Source organism: Pinus tabuliformis, chromosome X (assembly GCF_031772625.1).
Source record: "Pinus tabuliformis cultivar Carrire ecotype Pingquan chromosome X, CPIR1, whole genome shotgun sequence".
Lineage (NCBI taxonomy): Eukaryota > Viridiplantae > Streptophyta > Pinopsida > Pinales > Pinaceae > Pinus > Pinus tabuliformis.
Window position 1 is genome coordinate 605,332,951 of NC_142308.1, and position 12,709 is coordinate 605,345,659.

The 12,709-nt window shown below is 37.7% G+C and overlaps 2 protein-coding genes across 2 annotated transcripts; one reads left to right on the forward strand and one right to left on the reverse strand.

Moving 5' to 3' along the window:
• The first annotated feature begins 460 nt into the window (after nucleotides 1-460).
• On the forward strand, nucleotides 461-2,312 carry LOC149141491 (uncharacterized). The gene has a single exon (XM_089451765.1). The coding sequence runs from the start codon at nucleotides 1,415-1,417 to the stop codon at nucleotides 2,018-2,020; it is 606 nt and encodes a 201-aa protein (XP_089307891.1). The 5' UTR covers nucleotides 461-1,414; the 3' UTR covers nucleotides 2,021-2,312.
• A 9,044-nt stretch (nucleotides 2,313-11,356) lies between these two features.
• Nucleotides 11,357-12,318, reverse strand: LOC149141492 (uncharacterized). Its single transcript, XM_089449510.1, has one exon. The coding sequence runs from the start codon at nucleotides 12,027-12,029 to the stop codon at nucleotides 11,424-11,426; it is 606 nt and encodes a 201-aa protein (XP_089305636.1). The 5' UTR covers nucleotides 12,030-12,318; the 3' UTR covers nucleotides 11,357-11,423.
• Nucleotides 12,319-12,709: the final 391 nt, after the last annotated feature.

The following is a 12,709-nucleotide window of genomic DNA, read 5'->3' on the forward strand; positions in this document are numbered from 1 at the left end:
TTTTTAATTTTATGTCTAGTGTTGTAACTTGTCAAGGCCAATTTAAAAAAAAATAAAAAAAATAAAAATGTTGGAATCTTGTCAAGGCCAATTTAAAAAAAAATAAAAATGTTGGAATCTCCTTCAAAGCATTGATATTGGAAGAAAATCCCAAAATGAATCCCTTTCCAATCACTAAAAACATCTTTCAGCAAGAGGAAGTGCTATCCCACTCTCCATATTTTCATTTGACCTATAGTCTTCATTCTTTTTATTGACTCTTGATGAGTCTTAATCTTCAATATCATGAATACGTAATCCTTAAATCTTTACAGTAAACAATGCATATATACATTTTTTATAAATAGAAAAGTAAACAATGGAATTCACACATAAAAACATGAATAAAATGTTTAGAGCCATACCTCGAGTTTTTATTATTAGTAAACTTCATCACTTACAATACAATATATATGATTCTGCGGCATCCAAAATCCTTAATCCATTGACTTGGATTATATTACAACCTTAATTCCTAAATTAGAATTAGAAAAGCATGGGTTGAAAAACCATGTGCCACAAAAGTGCCAAAAGAGAAAATTTGAAAGAATATAACACACCTAACGTTCTCCCACTTGTTTTAGGCTTACATACATGGGGTCTTGGGATTATATGATCAACCATCTAGGGTAGAAATGCCATTTTTTTTTCTACACAAAAAAACCTTTTAATGTCCACATACTTTATTAATGAATCCACAAAATTCTTCGAGGTATCCACCTTCACCAACAACACTTTGTTTTCAACCATGTACCTCACAAAGGGATACTAAACAACAATATGCTGTCTTAGAATGATAAGCTAGGTTTCATGCTCGAAAGATTGCACTATAATTGTCACAATATAAACTTAGGAGTAGTCTACCTAGGCGGTAGAATGGCCTGTTTTCCGTCACCGGCCGGAAAATCTTCCGACTCCAGCCACCGGGAATGTCTCCCCCTGGCTCCGCCACCCTCCCCTGGCAATCCTAACATTCCCTGCCATCCTGACATTCCCTGCCAGGGCCTGACAGAAAATCGGATCGCAGGGAATGGGACCTGATATCCCCTGACAGACTACTCCGATCGGGGATGAGCTCCGCGGAGTATTGCTCCGGGGAACTCCTTATTCCAGTTCCAATTCGAATTGTCACCCGCGCGCTGCAATGCATAATCGCTCTCCTGTAACTCTGCACCTAGCTCAGAAAAAAACACAGAAATGAATAAGTTCAGTATTAGCTACTCACTACTTCGTAACATAATTTTATGTTACTGTTACAAAAGGGGAAAATGAAAAACGCACACGCCATTATTAAAGATTCCCACGACTTTGGGCTGAGTTTTCTGGATTTGACTGCCTTTATATAGCGATCCCGGTTTATCCGATATACAGATCGATGGGTTGTTGGGTTTACAGTACTCATTCTCACAGTGCTTCTGATATATTTATCAAAATTCCAAATATGGGGAGCTGCATTTCTTCAAATGCCATCTCTTCTGTGCCAGCAGCTACTGCAAAGCTCATATTGATGGACGGGAGCATCCTGGAGTTTTCTGAAATGGTGAGAAGCGAAGAGATTCTGCAAGAATATCCGGGCCACTTTATCTGTGATTCAGACGGTCTTTATACCGGTCGAAACATCTCCCAGGTTCTGTGTCACGATGATAGATTGCAGATTGGGCAGCTCTACTTTCTTCTTCCTCAGCGGAAATTGCAGTTTGTGTTAACAGACTCCGACATGGCTTCTCTTCTTTTCAAGATTAGCACTGCTTGGGAGTCAGCGCAGAAGAAGAGGCAGAGCAAAAGATTATCGCGTGGGTTCGTTAAAGCCCAAGCTCAAGTGCAGCCCTTTTTCAATATTCAGAGCCAAGATGAAAGTGAAACAGAGTCCGACTCTTCTTCTGTTTGTTGTTTGTCCAGGCGCCCTAATAATCCAGTTTCAACAGATAGAGGGCGACTCCATTTTCAACCCATGTTGGAGACTATTGTGGAGACTGTGTGATCGATGGTAATAGTGATTTTCATGTAACAAATATGTATAAATCAAGAAACAAATAATTTTTTGAACTTGCTCTGGTTAATAGCATTTGGAAATATTTTTGGAATTTGCAATCCAGTTAAATTGGAAATATTTTTGGAATCGATGGTGAGAGTGATTTTCATGTAACAAATATGTATAAATCAAGAAACAGAGAATTTTTTGAACTTGGTTCTTTTTGAACTTGTTCTGGTTAATAGGATTTGGAAATATTTTTGGAATTTGCAATCCAGTTAAATTGGAAATATTTTTGGAATTTACAATTGAGCTAAAGACATCTTTAAATCTGTCCAAATAATCTGTTATGTTGTCTTTAAATTTGTCCAATTAATCTGTCATAGATTCAGATGATTAAATGTGGCTGAAATGTTTTCTTTTCAAAATGGGCATTAGATATAAAGTTGATAAGAAAGCCAAGGCAATGAGAATGGTGAAATTTAACTGGCAAATTTGTTGTCACAGGACGATTTGCAGGTCAAATACAGCTAAATTTTTTCTCACTATCAACAAAATGCCAAAAGCCAACCCCTATTACATTGAAAATGATCAACTTTACAGAGAAATAAAGCTACTAGCTTTAAGGAATTAAACCCTAACAATAAACTAAAAATAAAACAATCTCTGGCATGTTACAGGAAATCTGGAAATGATGAAATGGAATGCAGGAAATCTGGAAATGATGAAATGGAATGCACCTGGCTTTAGCCTTTAAGTAAAGCCCCACTAATCTTATTCACAGGTTTTATCGGTCTACTCTAGAAAATCTGACGCTTGTTTGCATATCAATTATCATAGGCACACATCTTTTACACCAAATCTATGTTTCTGTCCAGGCATGAATGCTTTCCATGGCATGTTTGGCTGAATATATGGAGAAATAGTCAAAACCGGACTCGAAGACTATATGAATGGAATCAAATCTGAGCACAAACTAGATCATACCTTCATTCCAGGCCTGCCTCCTAGTATTACCTCCTAATATGCGATTGAGATATTTGGTTACAGTTTCATGTGTACTCACCCATAAACAACCAATCTTTCAAGATTTGACGAGATATTTGGTTACAGTTTCATATATGTACTCACCCATAACCAACCAACCATAGTTTTAAAAACCGTTCCGGTCCAACCGGTTACCGGCCTAACCGGCCGGTTGGGAGGCTCACCGGTCAGAACCGGTGAAAAAACCCGGTTTACAGCACCCTTTGCCCGGAAAATTGCCCTAACCGGTAAAAACCGGCCGGTTTAGGGCAGAACCGGCCGGTTTATTGCTAACCGGCCGGTTCTGTCCTAAACCGGCCGGTTTATGGACAAGTCAAAACAGATCCAAGGAAGATAGTCAATGCTGGTCAGAAATGTGGGGCCAACTTGTCTTCTACGAGGCTGACTTGGCCAAAGTCATAAATATTAATTTTCTCCATTAATTTGCTAACGAAATTCTGACCGAAGCTGCCAATCTTCAACAAGATTGACAGTTCTATGATCTGACTGATCATATTCTTGTGAAATCAACCTCTTGATACATGTCTTTTATTCCAAGCCTTGAAATTTTTTAAGAATGATGCCAAAGCAAAATCTTTAATATTGATTAAGGTCACTGTGGGTAAATCAAGCCATGATGCATACCTTTCATTTGCAGACTTATAATTTTGTTAGACTCATTTATGGCTGTGAGTTATGAGATGCTGAGCTACCCATCATTGTAATGTCTTTTGCATGGAGATCTTAGAGTCCTTCAAACTATGAAATGATTTGTATTTCAAAAAAGCACAAAATAAATCTCAAAGAGAAATGAGGTACTTGACAGTGCAATTCAAAATCTGTTTGTAAACTTCACGACGGGCCTTCTTTAATATGTTTTGGACTTTGATTTCTGGCTTTGTTTCAATGATCTTTTTGCAGGTCTGCATTCTCATGACTAATTCATTACTTCTTTCCTGTATAATAAATTCTTGTCATGCATCTTCGCTTTGTGATTGAACCTTTTATTCCACAGGTTGCTGGCGTCAGTCCATCAACAAGGTGTCATCAATGATTCAATATGTTTTAAATATCTTGATCAAGTTCTGCTAGAAAATATCTGCAACAAGGCCTAGATTAGGCCCTTTTAGGAGAGTTCAGATTACACAACAATATTACAGAGATCTGGCTTTGAACTTCTTTCACGACTCAGTCTCAAACACATAGGTAACTCAGACCTTACTCTGACTTGTGCTGAGGCATCCTCAGACTCTGAACCAGATGATGTCTATGTAGCTCCTGATGATGATCCTGTGTCTAGTAGTGGTGATGGACTTGATGATTGATCATGTGTACACTGTAGACTTGTAGTAGGCCAATGGCCTCATAGCTTGCAGCATTGTTTTTGGACTTTATAGGCCATTTAGAGCCTCATTTCTTATGTATTTTGCTATTTTGTCGATGATATGTATTGCACTCGGTGCCATTTTGATATATTCACCTTTGCATGGTATATAAATGAGCAAACTTTGCATATTTTGTCTCTATTGGCTTGGAATCATGGTTTTACATCTTAAAAATAGTTTTGTTTCATTAAAAATTAATTATTTAATGTATTTTTTAAAAACCGGTTCGTTTAGACCAAACCAGTCCCGGTTAGACCGGTTCCGGTCGGTAAACCGGTTAGCTAGGTGGACCGGTTCGGTCACCGGTTCCGGTTTTAAAAACACTGCAACCAACAATATACAAATGCCCATGAAATAACATGTATAACAAACAAATTGTTCCCATTAACCATCTGCATATGTCTAAACTCTATGAAACATTCATATCTAAGAAATTTCTTAAAACGCAGAAATGCAACAATATCAATAACAGCTCAGCTAATGTTAACAGTTGATGACGGACAGCCAACATTTGGGTGGACTGGACAAATGGTTAATAGAAATATAAAACACTTTTAATTACTCACTTCAAAGGACCCCTGTGCTAGTTAAGGATTTTAATGAACGAGTATTGGAGCAAAGGTGACCACTTGACTGAGAAGCTAAGGAGCTTTAAAATATTGCAGTTAAAGTGCATAATTTAGGTTAATGAGGATCTAATTGAATAAAGAGATCAATTTGTTGACCAGAGCTGCAGAAACAGAATTCGTTGATGGTTTCAACTCGCAGTGCCACAAATTTTATGAATTATGTCCAAAAGAAATCATATTTGAAAGAAGACTATCCATCAAAATAGAAAGCTGAACAATTGTATCTGCAAAAGAAATATTTCCACTTAGAAATTGGGATCACTGCTTGAAACAATAGTACTTCTTGCATAGCCCACTACACTTTTGCTTGACATTCTTCAACCTTTTTTTTTTCAGAAATTTCTTCAAAATATTTATACAGCTGCTTCAAAAATATATTGAGTTTCAGACTGTTACAGCCTGCATGCTATAATGAAATAACCCAAATCAGCAGCATATGCCATGTATCTTCAATAAGGTTTGTCACAAGATATTACCCTGCTTTGAAAACTAATAATGGCCCTAATTTATACATGTTTCCCCTCCAGTGTTCAATTAATTACTGTAACATCCTGTAAAGACTTGCTTCTTATCAGGATTCCTAACTGAGGTCTGGAACTGTAGCACTGAAACCAAATCTGCAAATTGAAGCCAGATTAAATTCATGCTATGCTGCATGTTTCTACAATATTAGCAGATAAAGGATGGAGGCATGATCATCAATTCCCTGGGCCTGCAGTTACTGTTCAACTCACTGTTCCAGATATACATGCTAAACTAGAACATGTAGACTCTCAACAATTTTTTCAACTGAAAAAGAAAAGAAAAATTGTAGATCTTGATTCACCATTCGAATGGCACATTCGACCAAAACTTCTCAGTTTAATTGATTTTTGGGGTGTTGTTTTTCTGCAAAACTTGCCCTGGTATTGAATAGGATGTGTGAATACATTCCTGTATGATGTATGTACTTTTTTATAACTGTATCTTCACAAAAACACATTCCCACAGCAAATGTCATGCACTGAAAGAGAGCTCCAATCAATTGGAAGAACCCAAAATAAAAGCATGTATTTCACTCCAACTAGAGACGGTATAAAGAATTCCACTTTGTTTTGTCCAAGAACTAGAACCTTCTACATATGCTCTCTCCTGTTTGAGAAGACCAGAAAACAAAGGCACAAATGATACTCCAAAACGTTTTCCAACCCTTCTTAGGGTTGAGTTTTTACCAATCACTATTCCAATATCTGCCTGAAAAAGACAAAGCAAGTCACCTAAACTGTCCCCAATGTATATAGAGATGTGTTCCGTGTCCTGGTCCTTTGAAGAACAAATATTATTAAAGATTTTCAGCTTGTCAACTGGGGACTCAACACGCCTATCAATACCACCAGTCGAGACTGATTCCACAAAGGTGAGTTCATTTGAATGAATTTGTAAACCATCCAAACTACCTGCAAGAATATCCAATGTATGATCCTTAGTATGCCTATAATAATTTAAAATAAACAGTGACAAAGGATATCAACAAACTGCACAAGAAAGAATGCATATGTACAGGATTAGTAAATTTTTCCTCTTCGAACCTGGGTTTTGTATCTACAAGGTGAATGGGAAAAGTAGGCCATGATTGCAGCCACACAGAAGTGTACCTAAACTTTTCCTCTCCCATGTTGGTTTGAGTATCTTAAGGTGAGTAGGAAAAGCAGGCAAGGGTTAGAGCCATATAGATAAGTGTAAAAGCCTAAGTCACCAGATTCATCCTTCCCCCCATGTATCACGAATCCTGTGTGTCAGACACGATTCGCTGCTGACACGTGTCTGATTAGCTGTTGGTGCGTGTCCGACTTTCAGGATTCGTGTTAGAAAGGAGTCCGATTCGTGCCCAGAGAGAATCATGATTTTCAGACATGTGTCCATTGAAAAGTGACCCATGGGCTTGATAAAATCCAGAATTGGGCCACATTTGTCCATTTGCATTCATTGTTTGGGTGCTAAGTCACATGACACGAGGACACGAGACACGGAGGACATGTAAATACGAGTATTCAATATGAAACGCAACGACTTGGAAACAAGACATGGGGGACATGTTTTATATATATATATATATATATATATATATACCGAAATATAGTTTTTTATCCATATTAAATTGCAGGTTGCAGCTTATCTAATCAAATTAAAATATAATTACTTCTCAAAGTTCATAGTTCACTTAAAAAAAAAAAATAGAATCAAAATTTACTATTTAGAAATTAGAATGTGATATGCTTGGTCTTGATTCTTGAATATTCAATGTTCATTGTTCATGTACAACTTACAAGCACATAAGAAAATAACTAAAGACTAATCCTATTGATTTCCTCTGCCCCTCTTGCGAGAAAATGCCACAACTCTCCCTTTCCCTCTAGATGTAGATGCTAGTGCTGGTGGAGTTGGTAGTGGAGTTTCCTATGCTCTAGAAGCTGAAGAACTAGAATAGGAGCTATAGGAGGTAGATCACGTCCTCTACTGGTGGCAGGGGTAGCTTGGGCAGGTGGTGTCACTGGGAAACATTACAATCTCCCAATCCTGAAATCCTGATAAACTAATAAGTCTGCTGCATTTTGAATGAAATCTAAAATTCTACTTTCTCCATATGAAATCCAATGAGGCCAGAACCACTCTCAAACATCCTGAGTCATTTCATGGTAATGTTAAAAATTTAAGTAAAAGGATGAAAATGAAGATTAATCTTCATTTTCATCCTTTTACTTTAAGAATTTAACATTACCAATAGCATATCAATACTAGGGCCTAGACTTGATCATTAAGCTGCCCCACTCAAAAATTATTTGTTTCTTTCAAAAAAAATTGTAGCTGATGCAGGCAACGTTTTCTATCAACGGAATACGCGTTTTCCATATGCAGGACACGACGAAAACCGGCAAATATGTTTTACATTTCACAAGACACGATGAAAAACGTTTTTGACGTGTTTTAGGGCCGTTTTCGTGTCCGACACGTAAAATACGGGACATGGGACCTTGGAGGACATGTCCTGTGACTTAGTTTGGGTGTTGAGGGACTGTGGGAGCGACCAACAAAAGAGATAGGAGTGTTTTGGAGGTGATTCAAGACACAGGTATAGAGCCACATAGATAAGTGTAAAAACCTAAGTCACCGGATTAATCCTCCCCCCCATGTGTCACAAATCGTGCGTGTCAGACACGATTCGCTGCTGACACGTGTCTGATTCGCTGTTGGTGTGTGTCTGACTTTCAGGATTCGTGTTAGAAAGGAGTCCGATTCATGCCCAGAAAGAATCACGATTTTCGGACATGTGTCCATCGAAAAGTGACCCATGGGCTTGATAAAATCCAAAATTGGGCCACATTTGTCCATTTGCATTCATTGTTTGGGTGTTGTGGAACTGTGGGAGCGACCAACAAAAGAGATAGGAGTGTTTTGGAGGTGATTCAAGAGACAGGTAAGTGGATTTCCCTTCCATTTATTTCTAGTTTTGCTACAACAGTCTACCTGTCCATTTTGTTTACAAGCACAACCTTACATCAATTTTCCCTTTTTTTACAATATTCATGGGTCAGTCAAGGACAATGGGGAAGGTGCAAAAGAAGTGTCCCCATTGGTAATGCCACCCCTCTCAGTATAGGACAGAGACAATGGTGTATGTGCACACCAACACACCAACTTTTGTCATATTTACAAGCAGAGGGAGGAGTGGTTGAAAGGAAGACAAAAATGTGGGATGTGTTCCCTGATGATATGGGTTTGGACAACAATGCTAGAGCCTGTTACTTTTGATGATGGTGATACTCTTGAGGAGTCATCCTCACACCAACAGATGCAAAGATTACATTGGATACAGAAGAGGAGGATGCAGAAGAGAGCAGTGGTGGCACTGATGCTGATTTTAATGTTGATGAGCTATAGGTATAGCGTATAGCCTGCTGGCAGTAGCCTATGAGATTCTTCCTTTCTGTTCTACAGTTCTGAACTCTAGTGTCTACCTTGTTTTGTATTTTCTATTTTCCATTAGAATTCCTAGTCAGGATTCCTCAGGACTCAGCACCTATGTAATACATTTTGATTTTTATGACTTTATGAGAAAACTGCAGTTTATGGTTGATTTCTTGTGTTTGTCCAATGTCAATTTATTGTATTTGTCATTAATGTAATATTAAGTGCTAGTTGTAAACTTGTATCATTGATGAATCATGATTGTATGCATAATGTTACAATGTACATGTATGATTGAATTTGTATCACCTTGAGAATTTGTGTAATAGTTATTAATTTTTTTAATATATATCTGGGGGTCTGTGTGTCCTGTGTCAGACTCTCATATTTATGTGTCCTGCATGTCTTGTGTCCCAGTGTCAGATGACTTAGGTAAAAACAGATACGAAATAAGCAGAATACAGAATAAAAGGTTGTTGGTTGAAGTATCTCAAGGTGAGTGGGAAAAGGAGGCCAGCATTACAGCCACCTAGATAAGTGTAAAACCAGATACGAAATGAGCAAAATAAAGAATGAAAGGTTGGATGGTGAAAATCATGCTTTTCGTTAGACTTAAAAGTTTTATGCCTCGAAATGAGATGGAAACGAGAAACAAGGAAGAGAAGGAACTCAACCAATTGAATGGGAAGCACATCTCAGAAACACAAGGGATCCTAGTGTTCACAAAATCAAAAGTGCCCATACATGGATGTCCTAAATAAAAAAACAAATGACCAATGAGTAACCATGGATGTGAACATCTAGGTCCTTCCACACTGTCTTCCTAAATACTCCATAAATCAGCAATATCTAACATTCAATCATTCCAATGCCATTCCAAAAAAGAGATTAAAAGCTAGAGTTACATGTGAAAGGAATTCACAAATAGAATCTTTGATTACTAGTAAGAGTAGCCTTCACTTCAGAGGATATCAGAGGTTTCCAAGGCAACAAAAGCTTAAAGCATTATAAGAATGTTAAATCGGATAATAGAAGCTCAACCAGACACTTAATATTGTTATTTCATCAATGATAACATATAGATATATAGTTACTACCATCAACATAAAGATGCAACAAGTTCATTTTGGAGAAAAAGAACATTATCGTAAGCTTCCAGAGATTTTACCCAAAATTAGGCAACATAACTCTGCACAGTTACTGGATTTGCTTATAGGTTAGAACTCATCCAGATCAAAGTCACCTACAATCATGGAAAGGAAAGATACTTCTGATTACAGTACAGAACCTTCCCCTGACCTTTGCATTCTATTTCCGGATCGAGATCGGATGAGATACGGAAGACCAAAACAAGGTCTTGAACAAGTAAAATTAGACAGACCCAAACAAGTCATTGAACGAATAAATTTTACAAGTAGATTACAAGACAATATGTTTATTTGCAAGAACAAAATCAAAGAAATAGAAGAAAAAGTATACATGATATGGAGATCAAAAGGGAAAAAAGAAGTTAAAATGATTATATTTTCCATATTTTTTTCCATAATAAATATTTAGAAAACAGCAATGTTCAACCTAGTTTCTGGGACAGGGACACAATTATGAAATAGTAGCTTCAGTAATATGATGTAGAGGATGGGAATTAAGCATATATACATAAATATTGGCAAACCTTCAATTATGGTATACATTACTGTCGATGTAGATAGGGAACAAAGAGGAAAGAACATACCTTCATAATAAGAAGTCTTTGAGTAAAAATGATAATGTAATAACACCGGAAAGAGATAACTATCTCCAATCCAGATTTACATAAATGTCTCTTCCTAGGTGAAAATTAAGCTATACAGTACAATAACATAGAGATTGTGTTCATATGGATGAAGGAACGCTATAAGTACGAGCTTGAAAACAACATAAGAACAAAGAGTAACTAGAACCGGACTAACAATAGAGAGATACAAAATGAATTACCCACAGAATCTCCCTAACCCTTTTTAAATTAAATTATCACGAAAATTGTGCACTAGGAAGTATTGCACGCTAACACTTAGGAGTTCCACTGGGATGTCAAAAAGACTCGAATCTGTCCAAATAATCTGTCATTGGACAGATTTAAAGATGTCTTTAGCTCAATTGTAAATTCCAAAAATATTTCCAATTTAACTGGATTGCAAATTCCAAAAATATTTCCAAATCCTATTAACCAGAACAAGTTCAAAAAGAACCAAGTTCAAAAAATTCTCTGTTTCTTGATTTATACATATTTGTTACATGAAAATCACTCTCACCATCGATTCCAAAAATATTTCCAATTTAACTGGATTGCAAATTATTTCCAAATCCTATTAACCAGAGCAAGTTCAAAAAATTCTCTGTTTCTTGATTTATACATATTTGTTACATGAAAATCACTATCACCATCGATCACACAGTCTCCACAATAGTCTCCAACATGGGTTGAAAATGGAGTCGCCCTCTATCTGTTGAAACTGGATTATTAGGGCGCCTGGACAAACAACAAACAGAAGAAGAGTCGTACTCTGTTTCACTTTCATCTTGGCTCTGAATATTGAAAAAGGGCTGCACTTGAGCTTGGGCTTTAACGAACCCACGCGATAATCTTTTGCTCTGCCTCTTCTTCTGCGCTGACTCCCAAGCAGTGCTAATCTTGAAAAGAAGAGAAGCCATGTCGGAGTCTGTTAACACAAACTGCAATTTCCGCTGAGGAAGAAGAAAGTAGAGCTGCCCAATCTGCAATCTATCATCGTGACACAGAACCTGGGAGATGTTTCGACCGGCATAAAGACCGTCTGAATCACAGATAAAGTGGCCCGGATATTCTTGCAGAATCTCTTCGCTTCTCACCATTTCAGAAAACTCCAAGATGCGCCCGTCCATCAATATGAGCTTTGCAGTAGCTGCTGGCACAGAAGAGATGGCATTTGAAGAAATGCAGCTCCCCATATTTGGAATTTTGATAAATTTATCAGAAGCACTGTGAGAATGAGTACTGTAAACCCAGCAACCCATAGATCTGTATATCGGATAAACCGGGATCGCTATATAAAGGCGATCAAATCCAGAAAACTCAGCCCAAAGTCGTGGGAATCTTTAATAATGGCGTGTGCGTTTTTCATTTTCCCCTTTTGTAACAGTAACATAATTTTATGTTACGAAGCAGTGAGTAGCTAGTACTGAACTTATTCATTTCTGTGTTTTTTTCTGAGCTAGGTGCAGAGTTACAGGAGAGCGATTATGCATTGCAGCGCGCGGGTGACAATTCGAATTGGAACCGGAATAAGGAGTTCCCCGGAGCAATACTCCGCGGCTGCAATAGCTCATCCCCGATCGGAGTAGTCTGTCAGGGGATGTCAGGCCCCATTCCTTGCTATCCGATTTTTTGTCAGGCCTGGCAGGGAATGTCAGGATTGCCAAGGGAGGGTGGCGGATGGCGGAAACATTCCGGATGGCCGGAGCTGGAAGATTTTCCGACCGGTGACGGAAAATGGACCATTCTACCGCCTAGGTAGACTACTCCTATAAACTTATTGCTTCCTATACAAACCCAATACTTGAACATGATCGTTGTAAAGATTCAACTTCCTTATTTGCATGAGTGGTTTCCATGTATTCAATTTATGTAGTTGAGAGTGCCACTATAGACGTCTCTTGCTTATCCAATGAATTTCTCCTCCAAATAGGTTAAACAC

Excerpts from the sequence above, each read along its gene's own strand:
- LOC149141491 (XM_089451765.1), top strand. The coding sequence starts at position 1,415 with ATGGGTTGTTGGGTTTACAGTACTCATTCTCACAGTGCTTCTGATATA.
- LOC149141492 (XM_089449510.1), bottom strand. The coding sequence starts at position 12,029 with ATGGGTTGCTGGGTTTACAGTACTCATTCTCACAGTGCTTCTGATAAA.